At 41.8% G+C, this 22,386-nt stretch overlaps 1 protein-coding gene across 1 annotated transcript in view; it reads left to right on the top strand.

The window, feature by feature from the left end:
• The window catches only part of PSME4 (proteasome activator subunit 4), a 106,939-nt gene that overhangs the window by 35,739 nt on the left and 48,814 nt on the right, over window positions 1-22,386 (top strand). Inside the window, exons 6-16 of the mRNA XM_084829244.1 lie at window positions 6,758-6,821; window positions 7,497-7,571; window positions 8,931-9,053; window positions 10,414-10,506; window positions 10,857-11,122; window positions 14,031-14,217; window positions 15,205-15,294; window positions 16,319-16,383; window positions 18,128-18,278; window positions 20,693-20,791; window positions 21,094-21,163. Of these exons, the coding sequence (XP_084685370.1) occupies window positions 6,758-6,821; window positions 7,497-7,571; window positions 8,931-9,053; window positions 10,414-10,506; window positions 10,857-11,122; window positions 14,031-14,217; window positions 15,205-15,294; window positions 16,319-16,383; window positions 18,128-18,278; window positions 20,693-20,791; window positions 21,094-21,163 (1,283 nt within the window). The remainder of the gene's footprint in view (window positions 1-6,757; window positions 6,822-7,496; window positions 7,572-8,930; window positions 9,054-10,413; window positions 10,507-10,856; window positions 11,123-14,030; window positions 14,218-15,204; window positions 15,295-16,318; window positions 16,384-18,127; window positions 18,279-20,692; window positions 20,792-21,093; window positions 21,164-22,386) is intronic.

Here is a 22,386-nt window from a genome sequence, read left to right as displayed (position 1 = left end):
GCAAAAAGCTGTGATGAGACTCCTATTTCATAGGAGAAAACGGGGCTGACGAGTTCCATAATAATATATGCTTCAAGAAATATCAACAACTCCTGTGGGATGATTTAAGAAATATTAACAACATCTGAGAACATCTGAGGACCTGTAAGATCTGTCTGAGAGAAACATGAATGCACCGAGGAGAAGAAAGGGGATGGCTTCACCGCCAACTCCCCCTGTACCTCTTGTGTCAAAAGTTTTGAAAACAGAAGATATAGGGGAATTAGTTACTCTGATAAAGACTTTATCTTCGCAATTTACGGAGCAAGCCAGAAGTTTGGATTTAATCCAAAATTCCATCACTGCTTTGCAAGGAGCCGTCGATTTAATTAATGCATCATGGCAAAAAATGGAGACGAGAATTAGTGAGCTAGAAGACTGAGTAGCGGTGAATGAAACTTCGACACAAATTTGTTTTAAACATACCTCTGACAGAATTTCTCAACTGGAGGTCTTCACGAGAAGATCTAACGTATGTATTATTGGGATTAAAAATCTGTGTAATGATGTAAAATTGCCTATTTTTGTGGATAAACTTGCATGAGATACTCCCTATCCCATCTGATTTACTTGATATTGAGCAGGCATTTCATGTGCCAAATGCGAAAGGGACTGACTATACCATCATAGTCCAGTTTGCAAAAGTCTCCACAAAGAATTATATCCTGCATTTGGCAAGAGAGGGTGGAAGCCTTTCCTGGAAACAAGATAAAGTTATGTTATTTCCAGATTACATCAAAGAGGTGGCGAGTAAAAGACGGCAATTTATCAAAGCAAAAAATATGGCAAAAGAAATGAACTTACAATATTACTTAAAATATCCTGCTACACTTTGTATCGTGTCTGAAGGTCAGATGAAGAAGTTTATAAATCATGAAATGGCGGAGGCATGGTTGAATGTAAAAATGCGTGAGATTCCTGTTACAACCCCATTAACTGGAATCTCTAAACAAGCTTTGTTAACTGTTTGTGTTTAGTCTACATGATCCAGGCTAGGTCAGAAGATTTTTTATATATATATATATATATATATATATATATATATATTCGCTTATTCTTTTTCATCTTTTGTTTTTTCTTGCTTTTCTTTATATATTTTATTTCAAAATAGATATGGTATGCTGTATTTAAATTAATTGTCTGAGGGTACAATGTGTACTTATATATCTAGTATAAAATATAAAATATATTTTTGACTGTTGAAGGTTTATTTTAAGTTTTATTATTATATAACACTATATTCCTTTTTTTAAATTATAATAATAATAATTAATAATCTAGGCTATTGGGAATGAACTATAGACCTGTTTCTTGGATAAAAGATTGATGATATGATATTAAAATGTAAAGTTGTTTATTAAACTGTAAGATTGTTAAGGTTATAGATACAGTTTGTAAAATAGAATAGCATCGGAGGCTGGGGGGTAGTAGAGTTTAAATTTAATTCTTTAAGGGAGAGGGAGAGCAGGGGGAAATAATCTTCTTCCTTTTTCTTCACCTCCTTTCCTCCTCCCTTTGCCTTTTTTCCTTTTTTCTTCTCTTTCTTTTCCTCCTCTTTTTGTTATTATGGTGTCCTCATCAGAATATTGTATTGTTGGGAGATTCTAGTATTGATCAGGTTGTTGGTATGTTTGGTATTGTATATTTCATTTATAAAGATAAAATAAATAAAAATATATTCCCCCCCCCAAAAGCAGTTTATGATATGTCATAGGGCCTGCCATTCAAAGGGGATGCAAGTCAAAAACTTCAGTAGGTATGCTCAAACGCTGGCCATGCTTAAAGAAACTCTTTGTATTTTGCCCATGGATTCTAGAATTGTATGGTAGCCATCACACTGTATTCTCAGTCTACCTAAACTGTGAACTTAAAAATAAGCATAGTTTATTCTTGCTACGTTTTGAAGAATCTTCAACTACTTTGACAGATGGGAACAAAGAACTGAATTGCTGACAGGTGGGGAGTGTGTGTGTCTGCGTATGTGCGTGTGCTCAGAGTAATAAAGCTGAATGAGTAGGAGACCCCCCCATCCCCCACCCCCAATAGACCTCTTAACAGATTGCTTTTCCCAAGAAGGTTGAAATCTTGTGCAGAGCCTGAAAAATGATTTTGTCTTTGGGCAGTAACAATAATCTTTATTAACAAAGTCTCTCTTCAAAATCGCTTGATAGGGAGTGGAGAGAAGGAAATCAAGCTGGGTAGATTAAGATAATTTCTTGATGGCAGCTACTGAATACAGTCAGAGTTGACTGAGTTAGCTGTACAGCTATGCATAATAAACATTTAAAAAGCAAACTTTTTCATATTTGCTGTCCTCATGAATTGAGACAGCTGCATATTTATCTACAAGCTGTTTCAGTCTGTCCTTGTGTCGTCATTAAGTGGCTTTATACCTCAGTTTGGTTTTTCTTTGGGCTTATAACTTCAAGGTCATATTAAGCCACACTTACTCAAGTGCCTGTTTACAGAACACCTCCCCTCTGGACTGTGTCCCATCCTTGAGTTCCTTGCATAACTTTATAAATGATTGCTTTCATCATTATGGGTGGCAAATGCTGATAAAACACATCCCATCATAGCAATCACCATACATTTGGGTTTCCTAAATTCCAGGGGCCTGCCTTTCCTATGTGGATTAGATTTGTTTTATTGAGATAATCAATCTGTGTCTCACATTATTTATTTACTGTGCCCTGTTTGTATATCTTAGGGGCTTTGCTCTGTTTTTATGACCTGTAATGAGCTTGCATTACTGGTCTTTTAGCTTCTGAGACACGCAGGATGACAACATTTCCTTCAAAGTAAGCTCCCTTGCAGTCAGCAGGATTTAGTTGTCCTGGGTTCTGGTTCTAAGTTTTGGGTGCAAGAACAAATATATGGAAAAGTGTCTTTGTACTACTAGCATCTTGCATCTGCTTTTTAAAAAATACTTAATCAGCTTTGTAAATATCTGCTTTTCAGACTGTATCTGGCCCAACACATGCGGCAGGGCACACTTTGGTTCTGGGCTTCTGTATTGGATTAATGGGAAATAGTCTGTGGATGGGGAGCCAATAATGACCCAGTTGTCACAGACAGATCATTACTCGATCACGTTTGACCTTTAGGCTACCTGTAACCTCTACATCAGTTGAGGGGTGAGTTTGATGGTCCGGCCATAGAGACAGATGAATCTGGATGGTTTTCTTGGGTGTCTTGGGAATTTTCCTGCAAGTTTAATGGTGGTCCTGCCGAGGCCTTCATCTCCGCTTGGAATGAGGGTTGCCTTGGGATATCAATATGATCGCTCCCAAATTCCCTCAATCCAGTCATAGAACCATGTCACCTCCTTGGTGTTCTGAAGACCTGAGGGTGGTGAAATGACTGGGTCGATGACTAGAATTCAAATGGTGGAAGACTCATAACAAATATGATTGGATACAGGTGAGAATCCATTTTTAGTCTTATACTGTGGCGGTGATGGTGATGAAGAAACCTTACTTCACCACCACCACCACCACCACCACCACTGAGTCTGCTCAGTGTCATCCAGTGAAGCTTTTTCCAGTAGTGAAGGGTCTCCTTGGTGCTGGCTTCAGGATGGAAGAGTGAGAAACTTTGAGGGTCCACTGTGACGAATTTACTGTTTGAGGAAAAAGCCGTATCTGTGCTTACTTGGATGCCATAGTTTTGATAAAGCCTGAGATGGATGTAGCTACAGCACTGTCTAGCCATATTGTTATGGAGACTTTTCAGCTTGTGCAACCTGAGAAGGTGGACAAACTGCTCTGAGGATTGAGACGTAACATGTATTTTCTTGGCTCTTGCCCTTTCTGGTTATTGAAATTTGCCAAGACTGGAGATAAAGATTTTGGAGTGGTTAATGCCTCCCTGAGGTGTTGTATGGTCTCTGTTGCTCTAATTAAAGTAAGTTTGGATCCAGCGGTTTGGGATAATTACTGCCCATTTTCTAACCTCCATTCTTGAGCAAGATTCTGAAGTATGTGTTGGCTCCTCAACTCCAACTGCTGTTGGATGATGCTGATTATTTACAACCATTCCAATCCAGTTTTGGGCCTGGATTTGAGACAGATCCACTTTGGTCACCCTGGTAAATTACTTATCCTGGGAAATGGATGTGGGGGACGTACAACTATCTTGGTTTTTCTTGATGTCTCAGTGGCTTTTGATACTGTCAGCCGTGGTATCCTTCTGGATTGTTTATCTGGGTTGGGCTTAGGAAGCATGATGTCCTGGTCTTTCCTGGAAGATTGGTCTTAGAAGGTGGTTTTGGGGCGATATCTGTTACATTCCTTGGCCTTTGGCTTATGGGGTACCTCGAGGTTCCCTGTTGTTCCCAGTGCTTTTCAACAACTGCATGAAGCTGCTGGGGAAAGTCATTTGGAGGTTTGGGCAGAAGTGTCATCTACACATCCCAGGGAAGCCGTGGAACTTCTGAAAAGGGGTCTCAAGCCGGTTTTGTGGTGGAGGAGGGTGAACCAGGTGAGGTTTAATCCAGACAGGTTTGAGGTACTGTGAGTAGGAAAGCAGATCTGGATGGAGGTTTGTAACCAGTCTTGGATGGGGGTTACACTTTCTTTGAAAGACAAAGTATGTAGTTTGCCTAGGAGTGTTTTTTTAAAAAAAACTAATTTAGGCTGGTGTGCTCATTGCAACTCTTATCTGGAGAAGACAGACTTTGCTTCAATTACTCATGCATTAGCGACATCCAGGTTGAGCTTTTTTAATGTACTCTGCAGGGGCTGCCTTTAAAGACAGTTCGGGAATGTCAGCTGGTGCAAAAATAGCTGCCCAAATATTGTTGGGGACTAGGTAGTCAGAATATGGGACACCTATATTATACCAGTTGCCCTGGTTGCTGGTGCATTTTCAAGCCCAATTCAAAGTGCTAGTTTTAAAACCTTTTAAAGCCTTATACAGTTTGGAACCAGGTTACCTGAAGGACTGTCTTAACCCATCTCACATTGCCTGCACTTTGAGATCAGCTTCAGAGATCAAGCTTGTGCAAGCAATCAGACTGGTAGGCATAAGGGACTTTTAGATTGTAGCCCCAAACCTGTGGAATTCTGGTCATTTGAATGAATTGAAATAATGTAATGCCCCACCACTGCAGGTGTTCAAGTAGGCTCTAAAGACCTGTTTGTTTATAGCTGCCTTTTCTTCACGGAGACTCTTTTTGGGCTGCTGTGTATATGGTGCTACTGTGGTCTGTAACTATTTATCTGATTGTACTCTTATTAGACTATATGCCTTTTGTGATTAGTATTAGTGTTGGTTCTTGTTTTTATCAGTTGTATTTCTATAATTTTCTATGGTTTTAAATTTGTATTGATTTTATATTGTGAATGTATGTCAGAAGGCATCTTGGAAGTGTTTGACCTGAACAGGTGGCCCACAAGTATGTTAAATAAACCCAAAATAGTTAGTAGCCCACGTGTACCCACACTTACTTACATTAGCCATTTGTGGCCTAAAAGGAAAAACAACAACAGCCAGCTTTTGTAATGGTTCCCTGCCTGGTTACATGCTTACTCATCATGAACAACCTAGATAGTGGCTATTGAGAAGCTTGTCCTCAGTTGACATACATGGCATCCAGCCATGGATTCAAATCTGTGAGCTTCCTGGGTATGTCAGCATCTCTATAAAAGGGAATGAATGCATGGCCTCCTACTGGTTGGGATCAAAACAAGTAATTCTCAAGCAATTGAATGTGTTAAGTAAATTATGATACCCTTATATATATTTAAGCTAACAGCTAAAATTTGCCCAAGATATGAGGCCTCCTGTAACTCGTTTGGTTCCTGATCATTCCCTTTTCTAGGTCTCTGAAGGCAAATTTGGCCTCCCCGTGGTGATTTCTCCACTTAGCTTGCAGGTGACTTGCCTTTTGAACTTTCCTCAAGTTTAGCTTTTCCTTCAGATGGGACAGACTGTACCGTGACTGATTCACCAATCGGCCCTATGCAGTTGCTTCCAACCTTCTGTGGCCAGTAGCTGCAGATATAACTGTACATAACAAAACTGCGGCAAAATACCTTTATGTGCTCTGTCAGATACGGTGACATGCCAGCCACTGTTGTTGTTTATTCGTTCAGTCGTTTCCAACTCTTCATGACTTCATGGACCAGCCCACGCCAGAGCTTCCTGTCGGCCAACCTCCCATTATTTGGGATCCAGTAATTGGGATCCATGCCAGCCATACTGGATCCCTAATAATGGGAGGCTGGTGCATCTAGAAAATATCACCTTCTGATTAGCCAACAATGTGTGGATTTAGAAATTATATGAGTAGGAAGAGAAATAAAAATGCCAGGGAGTGAAATAGTCTCCGGTGTAGGAGGTCACAGTGATTCTCTGGGCCATTTTTTGAAGGACATTCAATACGAGACTAGGGAAAATGTCTAACCTTCCACAGAAGCCTTTGGTCTGGTGTTGTGGCTAAGAGTATGCACTGTGATCCTGGAAGCGCCTGGCTTAAATCTTAATTCAGCTACAGATTCTCTGGATCGATTTAAGCAAGCTGCTCTGTCAGCCACCCCTCTGCAAGAGAACTAGTAATACTGAGATGATGTATGTGAGTCCCTTTGTGTTCAAAGTGCTATATAAATACTAAGTATTAATTATGACGATTAGGTTGGGAACAATGTTTTTCTATTAACTGGTTATGGATTTGGCATAATGATAAACCTGTGGGCCTGATTTCATTATGTTGCAGGCTCTGGATTGGGGAGTTTCTAGGCCTCTGGGTTTCAGTTCAGAATCTTCCACAATGGGAGGGGGTAAGTATTCCTGTTTCTTTTTTCTAGTTACCATAGAGTTGATATTTCGGTAACTGGACTAGTGGTGCCAGGAAAGATTGGGGGTAATTTGAGGCCTCTCACCAAATGAATAAACAAGCCCACATTTTATTTGCTGGACATTGTTTAATTGCTGTCTTCTGTGCAATTTTCCTTTTGTAGCCATTTTGGAATGCAGGTGTTTTTCCAGGCTGAAAGTCTAAACCTGGGCTGTTATAATTGCTCTAACTTCTAATTCTCTCAGATCACACCAGTGCACCGGGATCCACTTAGCACCTTTTAATATGCAGGGCAATCATGCAATATGGGAAAAGGTTTCTCTTCTTGTGTTTACCATAACATTATTGAATTGTATTTAATCAGAGGCCTCTAAAGCAAAGCATCAGAATGGGTCCTTTGGGAGTTTGAGAGTTCTTACATCTGTATTGTGTTAACTCTCTGGGCTGGTGCAGACAAAACATTGCTCAATTAGCCATGGTTAAGATTTCAGGAACTCCCTACTCTTTCCTTTCCCTTTTCAGCTGCAGCCATGGTGTTAGTGCTAATGTCTGCACTGAAGTTAATGCTAAAGAATTGTTAACTTTAGCTAGAGTTAATCTTGCACTGAAAATGTGTGCTTTGTCATGAAGATGTAGTCTGTGGTTTCTTTTTTTCCAGCATCTAGTCAACCTTTTTGCACGCCTGGCCACTGATAACATAGGCTACATCAACTGGGATCCCTATATTCCAAAGGTAATGTCTAATTAGTAGAACCGCCCAGAGAGCTTTGGCTATTGGGCAGTACAGAAATGAAATAAGTAAATAAATAAAATAGAAGGAATAAGAGTATTAAGAAACAGCAACTTGATTGTTCTGTACTATAGAAGCTATAGTTTAGTATTTTCTTTGGTGATAGCACCTGTAGCTTTTATACCTTGCGGAGGTTCACAAGCAGTATACCATGGAGAGAGATATATATTTTGGTGATTGGCCCTGAATTTCTTTTATTGTAAGGGGTGGAATAATGTTTTTTATTCTCCCTCCTTCTACTATTTTTCCCTCTTGTGTTTTTTTTAAAGTCCCAACTGGATTTAAATTTTTTCTCTATAATGGAGATTATATGTGTTTCTCCTCTCCCCGCCCCCCTTGCCACTTTTTTGGGCTTGTTCCCTACTCTACCAGTTCCTTTAAAGCATGATAACCAAAACTAGGACTCCTGTTTTCAACTATGGCAGATAGAGCTCCTGAAGACACATGTGATCTCCAGGGGCTGCAGAGAGTGACAGGGATGGGAAAGAAAGCGAGATGAAGGGGGTGGAAGAGATTAAGGAAGGAGCTTCCTCCCCCATACCCGCTGCTGGTGTTTGTGGCTCCCTACTTGTACTTACATAATTTTTAATGACCACCAGCATCTCTTGTTCTTTTGGTCTGTCCTATATCATTTCTGTAAAACCTGAACCTTGAAGCATTTCAAGTCTTAATTAATTATAACATTTTGTTCCATAGCTTTAAAACTCTTCTGAAATACATTAGCTGTTGCCAAGCTTCTCTGTGTACCCAGTAATGCTGGGAGCTGGAACATGAGTTTTAGTGGCCACTGCTGAGAGAGCGGGTTTTCTTTAGCAGTACTTGACTGATTTGAAAGGATAATTTCTGGTGGCATGGCATGACTTTATTTCTTCAACAATTTTATGTGGATGTTTTCCAGATGCTGGGGGCAGGGGGCGGGCAATAGGGATGTACATCTAGCAGTGAGAAGTTCTTAACCATTTTGTAGCGATGTGGAGCTGCTGTGCAATGGTTAACATACATAAATTGAGGGAAATTTCACGATGACCCAAACAGGACAGTGCATAGTTTTCTGAAATGAAGTTGCAGTGTGTTTTCCCCATCTGAAAATATTCCAGAAGTTCTATGCTGAAAGCACCACAATAGCTCTGTGGCAGCAACAATACCCATCCGCTTCAATAAAGCTCTTGCTGGCAGAGTGCTTTGTGGGTCAGGGTGTTAAGATGGCATATCTCAGTATTCAGATAGCAGTTTGTAACAAAAATCAAATTCCATGTCATTTATAACACACTTTGATTAATTACATAATTCCCTTTTCTGCAGATATTTACCAGAATACTGCGAAGTTTGAATCTTCCAGTGGGGAGCAACCAGGTGTTGGTTCCAAGATTTCTAACTAATGCTTACGACATCGGGCATGCAGTCATGTGGATCACAGCCATGATGGTAGTGTACACTCTTCTTCCCCTTCCCCAAATATCCAAATGTTGACATTCAGACCTCCCAATTATCCATGTTTACTGTATGTTTCCACTGGATCCCTATGTGACTATATGTAAACATGTATTTAACTAAACCATGCTTCCATTTTTCTAGCTGATCAATACTTTGGCTGGCCCCAGACCACAAGAATAAATAAAGGTGTGCTGTTTAACAAGAGCTGGGATGGCCGCCCTGAGTGTCATTTTCTTTTTGGAAAGGTGGGGTAGAAGTCAAGTAAATAAGTAATGGCTAGCTTCTCAGGAGAGCCCATTGTATTCTCCAGACAGTGGCCCAGGCACTGGAAATGTCTTGCCACACAAAGCAATGCCATTATAGGTGATCATCCTCTATAACTAATTCAGCATCATGTTAGCTGTAAGAGCTTCACACCCTCTGGCATGCCCAGGGTATCACATTACAAAACCAAAGAAAGATGTTGGAATATTTCTGGTTTTGCCATACTTGAAAATAACCTTTTCCTTTATGAGTGAAACTGTTAGAAAACTTTTTACCATAACTTGAGCATAATGTGGTAGGGCTGCTGGGGTCAGATAAAATTACTTCGCTTGACGAAGAAAGGTGTTGCAAAGTGTCAGATAGCTGAGAAGCCCAAATTAAGCTATGTGGCTATTGATCTCTACTGTAGATGATTGTGAGAGCATATCCTTGTCTTCTGTGTCCATGTGTGTTTAAAAAGTAGTCTCTTCCAGCTGTTTCAGAGAACCTGTGAATGATCAGTTAGCATGAGAATGGGTATTTTTGTCTATGTTTTAAGTAATACTAAACAAATGTAATATTTGTGGAACACTGTTTATAGGGGTAAATCAACAGGGGATGGGCTGTGGTAGAGCACCTGCTTTGCATGCAGAAGATCCCAGGTCCGATCCCTAGCATCTCCTGTTAGTTCTGGAAAACCTCCTTGCTGAAATCCTGGAGAGCTGTTGCCAGTCACTGTCAACAATACTGAGCTAGATGGACCAAAGTTCTGGCTCAGTATAAGGTAGCTTCCTATGTTCCTGTGCAACAGGTAAAACTGTTAAACGGGAATTTTAGATAGGAAAAATTACATGCACTGCAACTAGTTTGTAAGGGCTTTGGTGCCTTGTGAAACAGCTGCCCTGCAATGAACCTATACATTGGAAACTTGCATTTCTGAAAGTGGAGCTTCTGTAGTTCAGATATTTGCAGTCCTTTTGGGGCTGCAGTTTTGATAACTTAGAAGGGTGGGTCCATTAGAACTGAGCATGTTAAAATTGCATTGTGGCCTTGTTAGTATTCCTTGAGGTTGTATCAAATAACTTTGTTATCTCTGTTTTTTTGGCAGGGTGGACCAAGCAAGCTTGTACAGAAACACTTATCTGGGTTATTCAAAGGCATTGCATCTTTTTACCACCCCTCAAATAATGGCCGCTGGTTGGTAAGGATATATATATGTACACATTTTTCGCCTTTTCTGATCGTGATATCAAGAACCTAAACGTTTGTGTTGGGGTGGAATCTTGATGCTCTTTTTTTCCCTTTAACTGCTTTTCTGTAAAACAGTGTTCATGCTAAATCTGGTTTTAAGTGGTGGTGGTGGTGGTGGTGGTGGTGGTGATGATGATGATTCCATCCATGTACATGATGCTGTATAGAGAACAGGATTGAGCGGTCCATATCCCAAAGGACTTACAATCTAAACATACAGAGGACAAAGATAGATTTTGCTGCTTTCCTTACTTCTATTAACTGAACTTGAATCTGTTGCCTTTCTTTGTATGCTGGCAGAACAAGCTAATGAAGCTACTTCAGCGGCTACCCAGTAGCATTGTGAGAAGATTGCATCGTGAGCGTTATAAGAAGATTACTTGGCTTACTCCTGTGCCTGATAGCCATAAACTTACTGACCAAGACATAACAGACTTTGTAGAATGTATTATTCAACCTGTGTTGCTGGCAATGTTCAGCAAAACTGGAAGCCTAGAGGCAGCCCAGGCTCTGCAGAACCTTGCACTAATGCGTCCTGAGCTGGTAATCCCACCAGTACTTGAAAAGTAAGTTCTAGTAGACCTTGGAAAAGTGATTAAGTGTCTAGTTTTTAGATGGCCAAGAAAAGGTCTCCTAAAGTGTTGCCCTTTCTACAGCTGAATAGCTCAGGTTTGGCTCAGGAACAATGAACTTCCTTTTTATGCTTGTTTGTTCAGGTGTATGCTGTTCTACAAACAATCATCTTGCTTGTTTTACTTTACATGGCAGTCACCTATTTTAGCTGTATATGTTTTAAATACATAATACATTCTGGTTCAAATATTCTCTTGTGGCAGCTTACAATATCTATAAGACATAGTTAAAAATATCAGTACAAACAGCTGTCCAAAACCCCCACAAGTCCTAGGATTAGCTGCAAATCTCCTGAACCACAATGAGCCTTCCTCCCCATAGGTTTTTAGGATGGTCCCAAAGAGGATCAAATGCAACATACCTTCATTTTGCTGATATTGAATGTTGCATTGCATAGCTAGTAGAATGTTTGGTTGAAATTCAGTCTTCATTCTCTTTCTTTATATTTCATAGAATGAAACGATACAAATATGCATTTAGTTACAACTCCTGCAAATGAATTACTATAATGTTAATGCCTTGCTTTCCAACATGGAGTGCCAAGACATTGAACAAACACAGCGGGCTGGTTCATCCGTAACAGCAACATTTAAAAAATGTGGGTTGTTGAGAACAAGGCAGTGTTCTGTTGCACGTTGCCTAATGGCTTCTCCTGCAAGTGGGAGTGGCTAAATACGCATAGGCTTTGCAAGTACTGGACCAGTGCCTGAACTCAGTAATGGGCTGGAGTAGGGCCAATAAACTGAAACTGAATCCTGGCAAGATGGAAGCCCCGAGTCCAGGAGATAGGATCATTGCCTGTTCTGGATGGGGTTGCACTCCCTCTGAAAGATCAGGTCTGTAGTTTGGGGGTACTCTTAGATCAATCATTGTCACTGGAAGCCCAAGCGGCCATGGCAGCTTGGGATGCTTTTTACCAGCTTCGTCTGGTTTGCCAACTATGGTCTCTCCTGGACAGGGATAGCTTGGCCACAGTGGTACAGGCGCTGGTAACCTCAAGACTGAATTACTGCAATGCTCTCTGTGCAGGGCTGCCCTTAAGGCTACTTTGGAAGCTGGAGCTAGTGCAGAACGCAGCAGCTCAGCCGTTGTTGGGAGCTGCCCCTTTCCATAATGTAACCCCTTTGCTGAGGGAACTGCACTGGCTGCCTATTTGCTACCGGGCCAGATTTAAGGTTTTAGTACTAGTGTACAAAGCCCTAAACAACTTGGGACCAGGATACCTGAGAGAGCACCTTCTTCCTTGCCAACCTGCCGGTCACTGAGGTCATCAGAGGGCTTGCTCCTGATGATTCCACATGGACCTATGGCCCAATTGGAGTCCACCAGGAGAAGAGCCTTCAGCATGGTAGCCCCTTTTCTTTGGAATTTCCTGCCCCTGGAGGTTAGGCAAGTACCAACACTGCTTTGTTTCTGGCACCTCCTGAAAACAACACTTTCCAGGAGGCATTCCTTAATTGACCAGTTATGGTCCTTATTGTTATTGTGTTTTTAAACAAGTATAATTTTAATGTGGTGTTTTAATCTTTTTATTATTTTACTGTTTTATTTTTTGTGTTCATTGCTCTGAAATCTGTTCCAGATATGGAGCAGTATATAAATATTGTAAATAAATAAATAAAATAGAATTTTGCCTTCAAAAGCTTTTAAAAAATTGTCCTAGTAAATGCAAAATCATATAATATAAAAGATCACAATCATACTGAGTGGGGAGGGCTGTAGAGAGGGCAGTGGAGGAGCAATGGAAAGCAAGGGGGCTGTGATTTCTAGACCTAGCTCCATTTTGCTCCTGGGTGACTGCTTCACTTCCTTCTAACATTTTCTTCTTGTGGGAAGGTAACTTTTTCCTTGGCATAGGCCAGTTAATCCTTGTAGCAGGGAGGCAGATCTGTGCCAGGGAGAAGAGGCATTCTCCTTCTCATGCACAGTTTGGTGCTTCCTGTACACCCCTGCCCCCCACTCAGAAGCATGTACAATGGGCAGAGCAAAATAGAGGGGGTCCTTGCAGAGCATAGATCCCCACCATTCTTCACCTCTGCTTGACTTGAGCAATGCTGCTGTGATTTCCTAGTTATATCAGCCAATCGCCAGAGCAGCAGGCCAACCAGGGAAAGAACTGATTGATTTTATTCAGTAGGAATGAACATAAGAATCCTGCTGGATCAGACCACAGGCCTATCTAGTCCAGCATCCTGTTTACTTCCGTGACCAACCAGATCCGTTAGGGAGCCCACAAGCAGACATGAGAGCAATAGCCCTCTCCTGCTGTTGTTCCTCACTGAACCTCATTCAGAGGCATGGTACCTCTTGTCTTGGTGTCATGACTAACACCCATTGATAGCCTTACCCTCCATGAATTTGTCCCCTTTTAAAGCCTTCCAAATTGATGGCTACATCGTGTGGGAGTGATTTTCATAGTGTAACTGTACATTCGTGTAACTATGTACATACAGCATGCGAAGAAGTACTTCCTCTAGTTTGCCCTGAAGTTCCCACCATTCAGCTTCATTGGATGACCCTGGGTTCTAATATCATATAGAAAGCGGCCTTTATGCATTATCCATCCTAGAAAACACTGCTTCAAACCTGCATGATGAAGAATATACCTTGATCATTCTGTGTATATACCAATATGGGGTGTGGCTGATACATAAGAAGTGTGTATGCAAACAATTACTTCAGCAAAGCACTGAAACCTAATTCTGGGCTTGAAGGGCTTCCAAGGGTGGTATTTTACATATCCTTGTAGGAGAGCTTACCTGATTGTCTGTAGCAAGAAATACATCATCAAGTTTTTAAAAAATCCTTTCTTAATTTTTCTCCCCCACAAAACTTACATAGAACATACCCTGCACTGGAGACATTAACAGAACCTCATCAACTCACAGCCACTTTAAGCTGTGTAATTGGAGTAGCTCGTAGCCTGGTATCTGAGGGCAAGTCATTTCCTGAAGGTCGAACGCACATGTTGCCTCTGTTGATGAGAGCATTGCCTGGTGTGGATCCAAATGACTTTAGCAAATGCATGGTGAGTACATTAACCTCCATGTGCTATGGCACAGTCAGATCTATCTTTGGTCACTTCAGAATATGGCTCCAGATTTCCACAGCTTCATCGTTTCATCCCGATATGCCCTTCCATATTTCAACCCCTTCCTCAATCTAGGGCATGGGTGGGCAACTTCAGGGGGTTCTGGGGTGAGAATTCCTCCCCCCGACCCGCCATACTCCGCTCCATCGCCACCCCTGTGCATCAAAAGAAAGGGGAAAGCCACACTTAAATCATAGTCAACGGTATGGAAGCTTAAAATGGACAAATTTAGCTTGTTTTCAAGCTAAATTTGTCCATTTTGTGGCTTTTCCTCTTTTTTCCCCAAGTAAAAAGAAAAAAATTGGGTGGTGATGGGGTCACACTGGAGGACAGTGGAGGCCGCATATGGTCCACAGGTCATGTATTGCCCATCCCCAGTCTAGGTTGTTGCATGCTACCTCCCCATCTCCTGGCTTACACTGCCTCCCCCTCCAAGGACCCCAGATTTAGCAGCATTGTAAGGGTGAAGGGAATCACACACATATTAGTGTTAAAATGTGTACGTTTTGATGACTTATATTGTAACATAACTGTGAGTAAACTGAAAGTGAAAGCTTCCAAAATCCTCCTTTCAGCTGCACTGGTGGAAGATCGAGGATGGGGTGCACGCAAGCCCAAGGCTTGCTGCAGCTCATTCCTGGTTATGCACATTGAGTTAACCATGGTTAGAGTGATGTGCAAACATGATTGGTGGAAATTGCGTGCAAGCATGTATATGAGGTGTGTGATACAGCATACATAGGTATGGGATGAGTGGGCAGACCTCTTGACCCACCACACATACAGGTTTGCAAGATTTCAAACATCTGAACTGACCCTGTGATTTATCTCACATTTTACAGCTCAAACCTTATGACATTTTTTTTAATGCTAGCTTTCGGTATAACTGACGTACACTGAAATTTTCTTTGCATCTTCCATTAGATCACATTCCAGTTTATTGCAACATTTTCTACTCTCGTGCCTTTAGTAGATTGTTCATCTGTACCACAAGAGAGAAATAATCTCACAGAGGTAAGATGTTAAATGGCTAATTATGCTATAGCCCAGGGGTGCAGAACTGTTGAGGGGTGGGGGGCTGGATTGCCCCTCACCAGGCTCACCGTGGGCAAGATGATGTCAGGGGGTGTGGCCCTGCCTGTGTCATCGCCCCTTCTTCATTGTGCTGGAAGGAGGCACAGAACTGTGGCTCCTCCCAGCATGGAGAAAGGGACCCAGGCCATCCCACATCCCTGTTGTTATCTCCATTCTGAGATCAGAGATATCAGTGGGGATGAGAGGCTTTGGGACTTTGCCACATGCAGGGAAGAGCAGCCACTCTCCCCGGCATGGGTGAGTCCCAAGTCCAGGCTGCCTCGCATCTCTGCTGTTTCTGATCCGAGATTCCCTCTGAGGGGATTCCACATGGGGTTGGTGCTTGGAGCCTAAGCCTTGCCCTTTGGAGGAACTGAAGAGGCTGTGCAAGCCAGATTGGGGTGCACTGGTGGTTGGATTAGGCCCATGGGCCAAAGGTCCAGCAGTCTTGCTATAGCTTATATATGGAGAACCATCTTTTATTTGTTTTAAATGCTTTCTATTGTAAGAAGCTATTGCATGTTGAACTACTTAAAAAGATGCCCAAATGTAAATACGAGAGCAAGAGCCTTCTGTATAAGTTAAGTACAAGAAAAGTGAATCATTATATCCTTTTGTTTGTGCTTCGCAACCAAAAATACTAAACATCTGGAAAGACCCAATTGCATGGCTCAAGTTCTCAAATAAATGTTTTTGCGTATTTTTAAATACATTTTCTTGATTTTGGTCTCAATATTTTAAGTGTTTGCAGGATTTGGAATTGTATCTTATTTTGCAAGGATAAGGAATGTGGCAAGAAGAGGAATATGGATAACTGAGGGCAGAACTCCTAAAGATGGCATAATGGTTCTCATAGCATATATAGAATTGATCCAGAATTTCTAGCTGTAACTTGGGAAGGATATCATAATTTGGAAGTAGCAGAACAAAAGCTTTATTTTTCTCCTGTGCTTTGAAATTGTAGGTGGAAAGAGAACTGTGCTCTGCTACTGCTGAATTTGAAGATTTTGTACTGCAGTTTATGGACAGGCAAGTTGTGAGAGAAAACTGAGCGTGCTGGTGAAGTGATAACTCTAATCCGATGGCCTTCCCATGTATCCTAATTTAGTCCCTTAATCTGCAGGTCTGTCTAAAGCTTTCTCCCCAAAGCATCTTCACTCCCAATTCTATTAGTCACAGCCCAAATGAGTACATATATGCTTTAAAAGTTCCACCCTAGCCACAAGCTGTATGTGCGCGTTTTGCTTTTTAATAATGGGAAGAATGGTCGTAACACTTTATTGTGAGGTTAAGCCAAAGGCTTTGCAGAATAGACAGGCTTTGAAAAGACAGTGAGTTGGTGGCATTGCATGAATGTTCCGAGAGGGGATTGTAGATGTAAGAGTCAGCAAATGACAGAGAGCAGTCGCACAGATTGGAGGTGCAAAGTTAATGGCCAGCGGTATAAGTTAAATATAAGATCCCAGTGGCTGTCCCCAGCCTATATTGTTTTCAAAAAGAATGGCTGAACAAGATCTGTCTTTCATGCTCCTCTCTTTTACCATTTTGGAAGACTGCATACTTCAGAATCTGCTGTCAGAAAACATGATGCTTTTGTGCATATAAAGCATGGAGAAACTCCTTTTCTCTCCTCTGACTAGGAGTGCACGAAAGCCACTTACCTGGTCTCGCAGCTTTTCGTGGTGGGGAGGAGGCGCTTTGCTGCTCTCCCCCTGAAGTTCCGGCCGGGGGGGGAGGCTTCCCGCCTTGCCTGGCCGAAATTCAGGTCGGGGGGGAGGCTTCCCGCCTCGCCCAGCCGAAATTCAGGCCGGGGAGGAGGCGCCTCGCCTCACCCGGCCGCGAAATAAAAAGTAAAAACAAAAACAAAAAACGCCCCCGTTACCCTTATTTTCGCCGTAGTCTATGTAATCTTTACATAGACGACAGCGACCAAATAAGGAACGTGAATGGCGGCTCCCTATGGGGGCCGCCATTAGCCGTACGCGCTTTTTTTTTTTAAAGTCACCCGTGATAGGCTACGTGACGATTTACGTATCCTATCATGGCTGACTTTGCAAATCTAGCCGTGATAGGCTACGTTAATCGTCACGTAGCCTATCACGGGGGCGTTTTTTTTTTTTTTACTTTTATTGGAATGGCGGCGGCGGCAGCCGGTCGAAAGATCGGCTGCCACCCCCGCCCCTGACGAAGACCCGACGAACCGCCGTCGGGACCCGCCGCTGGGAGGGACATTCGGGAAAGGTAAGTCCCGTCCCGGCGGGGGTGCGGGGGGGGGTGCGGAGAATTTCTCCCTGAAACTTCTTTGGGGGGCCAAACACGTTGGCGCTTGGCCCCCCCGAAGTTTCGGGGAGAAATTCTCCGCCAACCCTACCTCTGACCGATTCCAAGAAGTGCATGCAGTCTCTGTAGTGTGGTTCATCTCTTCTACTTCTTTGATTTTTAGATTCTTTTTTAAAATAAATCAAACATGAGATATCAGCCTCCCAAATAAATTTGTAGTCCACAAACGTCTTTCCTAGCCTGCTTGCCTACACACTGTCTATGTTAGCAATTTGTGGTTTATTGGGGAAAAATAGTGTGTACAGATTTCTGCCTGGTCACCTGGAGGCAGTTCTCTACTTTCCAGAAGTGATCTGGTGATTAATCCTTTACAAGCCAGGAAAATATATTATGCAGAGATCATAGCATCTTGCCAGTGTATTCTCTGCAGTAAAGTTTGTAAAATGGTAGTGCTGTTTTTGCTAACCCTTTTTTCTTGATTTTTACTATGTAGATGTTTTGGGCTCATAGAAAGCAGCACACTGGAGCAAACGAGAGAAGAGACTGAAACAGAAAAAATGACTCATTTAGAGAGTTTAGTGGAACTAGGCCTGTCTTCTACTTTCAGCACAATCCTCACACAGTGCTCAAAAGAAATATTTAAGGTATGTGTTGCCAAGGGTGTGGGAATGGAAACACTGCTCAGCTTGTTTGCCTCTGTTAATTTTTATAAGACAAAAGCTTGTGGAACTGTTTTAATTCTTCCTTTTCCTGTTGTTCTGTGTTTGGACAAGGAAGTATACTAAAAGGCTGGTGTACATATTTATTTGTTTAACCTGTAGCTGTACAGTACTGTGAAATAGCGGGGCCCTTCCCATGCTGCAACCAGGCTTTTAAAAAGCCTCCATGGGCACCAATGGAAGCTTTCTAAAGTTTTTGAAATCCAGTCTTGATAATAGGGAGGCAGCCTTTTATGTGGCGGAATTGGGTTGATAGTGGAATTTATACTTTAGATCAGTTAATAGGATCGAAAGAATGGTTTTTAACATTTTCATTATTGCGGCTTAGATATCGTTTACCATTATTCCTGGTTGGCAATACATTCAACTGCAGCACCAATTAGTGTCTATGTATGGGCCACCAGTGATGAATGCTTCAGCAATTCCTATATTGCTGGGGGAATTAATTGGCTCTTTACAGAAAGCTAAGCCTACAATAGCCATTTATAAATGTCTTTTGGAATGTAACAAAGTGAATGTCCTGAATGTTAGAGAGGAATGGAATAGGGAATTAGTGTTCTATACAGCTTAATCAATGGAAGATTGCCCTAGCTTCTATATATACCATTTCTGTACATTTAAAATTGAGATTGATTCAACAGAAATTGATGTTTCATGTATGTTGGACACCGCAGAGGCTCATTAAGAAGAAGCTGGCTAGCTCTGCTAGATGCTGTTGATGTAATGTGAAGGAGCAGGTGTGTGGCTTGGGAGTAGTCCTAGATCCATTTCTGTCACCGGAGCCCCAGGTGCACTCCGTGGCCCAGAGTACTTGAGGCCAACGTCGGCTGATCCGCCAGCTACGGCCTTTCCTGGACAGGGATAACCTAGAAACAGTAGTGCATGTGCTGGTAACTTCCTGATTAGACTATTGCAATGCACTTTACGTGGGGTTGCCCTTGAAGACGACTCGGGAATTGTAGCTAGTGCAAAATGTAGCAGCTAGATGGTTGACCAGAACATCTTGCAAAGATCACAAAACAGCAGTCTTAAAAGAATTGCACTGGCTGCCGATATGCTTCTGGTTGGAATTCAAGGTGCTAGTGATTACATTTAAATCCCTAAGCGGCTTGGGACCTCGATATTTGAGGGAGCGCCTCCCCTCTCTGCATCCCACCAGTGTAAGGCATACATTATGGTGGGACATGGGAGAGGGCCTTCTCTGCTGTGGCACCCTGGTTGTGGAATGTCCTCCCCTTGGAGGCCCAATTGGCACAGACAATGGCTTCATTTCGGTGCCAATTTAAAACATGGCTTTTTATCAAAGCCTTTGAGGGCTAAATGCATTCCCCAAAGTAGCACACTATTTTAACTGTGTTATTATTTTGGATTTTAAATTGGTATTAGCTTGCTTAATGGTTTAATATGTTTTTAGCTGTTTAAATTATTTATTGTTTTAATATTGCCTAAATTGATTTTATATGTACGCCGCCCTGAGATCCTAATGATATGGGGTGGGATATAAATGTTTCAAACAAACAAACAAATAAATAATGGCTTGTTGAGCCATATGATGTGGGCATGCCCTGTGGTGGCTTCTTTCTGGTTGGAAGTCATTACTTGCATACATTTTTTATTGAAAATCTGTGATAATTATAGATGTTCATATGCTTTTAAATTATATTCCTGTGATGTGGGGATGAACAGATGGACAGCAGAATTGGACTTTGAGAGCCCCTACAGTTGCAAAAAGACTCATACTTCAAGCTTGGAAAGATAAACACTCACCACCTATCATTCAAATGCAGCTCTTGCTGCATTTGAACGTATATCATACAGTTGTCAATTTTGATTGGATGCTTATTTAGATATATAGGCTGCTTATATTAATGTATATATTTGAAATAGGAGAATTGAATCCCTTTTTCTTTTTTCTTAATGCAGTTGTGAACTGTTACCGTGAATGAATATGCTTTGATGTCATGTCCTTAGTTTTCTTTTTTCCTTTGCTTTCATTGTTGCACCCCTCTTACCTTTTTGTTTCTGTTGATATTTGCAAATAAAAAATGATGATTAAAAATCTCTGATTGCAGCATGGGGAAGGTATTTTAGGAAATGGGGTATGTTTTCTGTGTGAGAGTGTGTGTGTTTTGTTTGTAAGTGTGTGAATGGGGTCTGGGCAATTGCATCGGGGCCCACATGCCAGTGGCGTGGCCCCACCCACTTTGAGATGCAGCCCTCAACATGCTTGCCTGGAGTCAATTTGGCCCTTGGGCCAGTAAAAAGTTTCCCCACCCCTGTGATAAAACGATGTTTCCTTCTTGTTGTATTACAATTTTTCTCTCTTGCTTTTCCCTTAGGTTGCCTTGGAAAAGGTTTTCAATTTTGCTATTTCAAATATATTTGAGACAAGAGTGGCAGGTCGGATGGTAGCTGACATGTGCCGAGCTGCTGTAAAAGTAAGATCCTTTCTTTCTCTTCCCTCTCCACTTCTCAGTTGAGATGCACACCAAGGAGTAACCACAGTTGCTCTGTTTTGCTAGCCCTGGGAATCCTTGTCAAGGCCTCTGTCCCCACTTCTAGATCTTGGATAGGAGATTCCTTATCTAGCCCTTAATACTTCATCCCGTCTAGAATCAAGGCCACTCAGCAGAAAGACCCATTCCTAATTATTGCTGTAGGGTGCTCATTATCTTTAAAATGAACATCCATGTTTGCAAAAAGAGATTAATGTAGGACTTGATTCTTTGTGACATTTCAGTGCTGTCCTGAGGAGTCTTTGAAGCTCTTTGTACCCCATTGCTGCAGTGTTATAACGCATCTTACGCTCAGTAAGTTTCAGTGATCTTGTTTTGTGTTGCAACTGGCTTGTATTTGTCTCTGTGTGTTGCCTATTTAAAATTTGAAATACATTCCACCCCTTTTCTACAACCTTTTTCAGGGCAGCATGCACCAACCCTGTTTGGAAGGTTAGGAGGCAAGTTTGGTAACTGGCCTAGTGACACACAGTCATCTTCATGACTCAGCGGGAATGTCATCCTGGGGATCCCCGATTCCAGTCCAACACTTGCCACTACTGGCGTGATATACTTCATGTTGTACATAATTAGTTTACAGCTAAACTAATTCCATGAGGGTAGCTTTGTTAGTCTCTAGCTGAAGTCAAAAGTGCTTGCATACCTTTTGAAGTTAGCAGATAGAGATTACTTATTGGTCCTGCCCTGCTGACTTGGAAACCAAACATAATTGGGACCTTTTTTCTGGCAGGCATCATTCATTCTAGTCTCAAAGGAGCATGTGCACAGGAAGAAGCTCTGATAGGCTGTTCTTGCCTTGAGCACCTTATCTTTTTTTCACACTAAGAACTTCAAGTGCTGCATGTGTTTATCACTCTGTGATAAACCCAGCTTCTTGATCCATGTTCCTCACAAGTGCTTTAAGACAATTTTGAGCAATATGCAGAGGCAAATCTCACTTTTCAACAGTTGTAGCTAATCACCGACCCTGATGAGTGCACCTCCATGCTAAATTGTTTGCAGAGACATGTTTGTTACATTCACATATAACATTTTTAGGTGTACACCTAAATATGTAAAGTGGTATTTACTTTCTCCTTAAAAACCCCCAAAACAAACTTCTCTCTCTTTCTTTCTTCCTCTTCCTTTGCATAGGGAGATATTTTTCTCCCTCTCATAATGCTAGAACCCAATGGGCTCATCCCATGAAGCTGATTGATGGGAGATCCAGGACAAATAAAAGGAAGTACTTTTTCACACAGCACGTAGTTAAACTATAGAATACACTACCATAAGATGAAGTGATGGCCATCAATTTTGATGGCTTTAAAAAAGGGTTAGACAAATTTATGGAGGATAAGGCTATCAATGGCCACTAGTCCTGATGGCTATATGCTACGTCCAGTATCAGAGGCCATATGCTTATGTACAACTGCTGCTGGGAAACATGAGTGGGAGGGTGCTATTGCACTCATGTCCTACTTGTGGGTTTCCCACAAGCAACTGGTTGGCCACTGTGATAACAGAATGCTAGACCT

Source organism: Heloderma suspectum, chromosome 1 (assembly GCF_057233095.1).
Source record: "Heloderma suspectum isolate Gila_16-S chromosome 1, 16-S_ref, whole genome shotgun sequence".
Classification (NCBI taxonomy): Eukaryota; Metazoa; Chordata; class Lepidosauria; order Squamata; family Helodermatidae; genus Heloderma; species Heloderma suspectum.
Note: the sequence above shows the minus strand (reverse complement) of the source record. Positions and strands in the feature narration are given on the sequence as shown.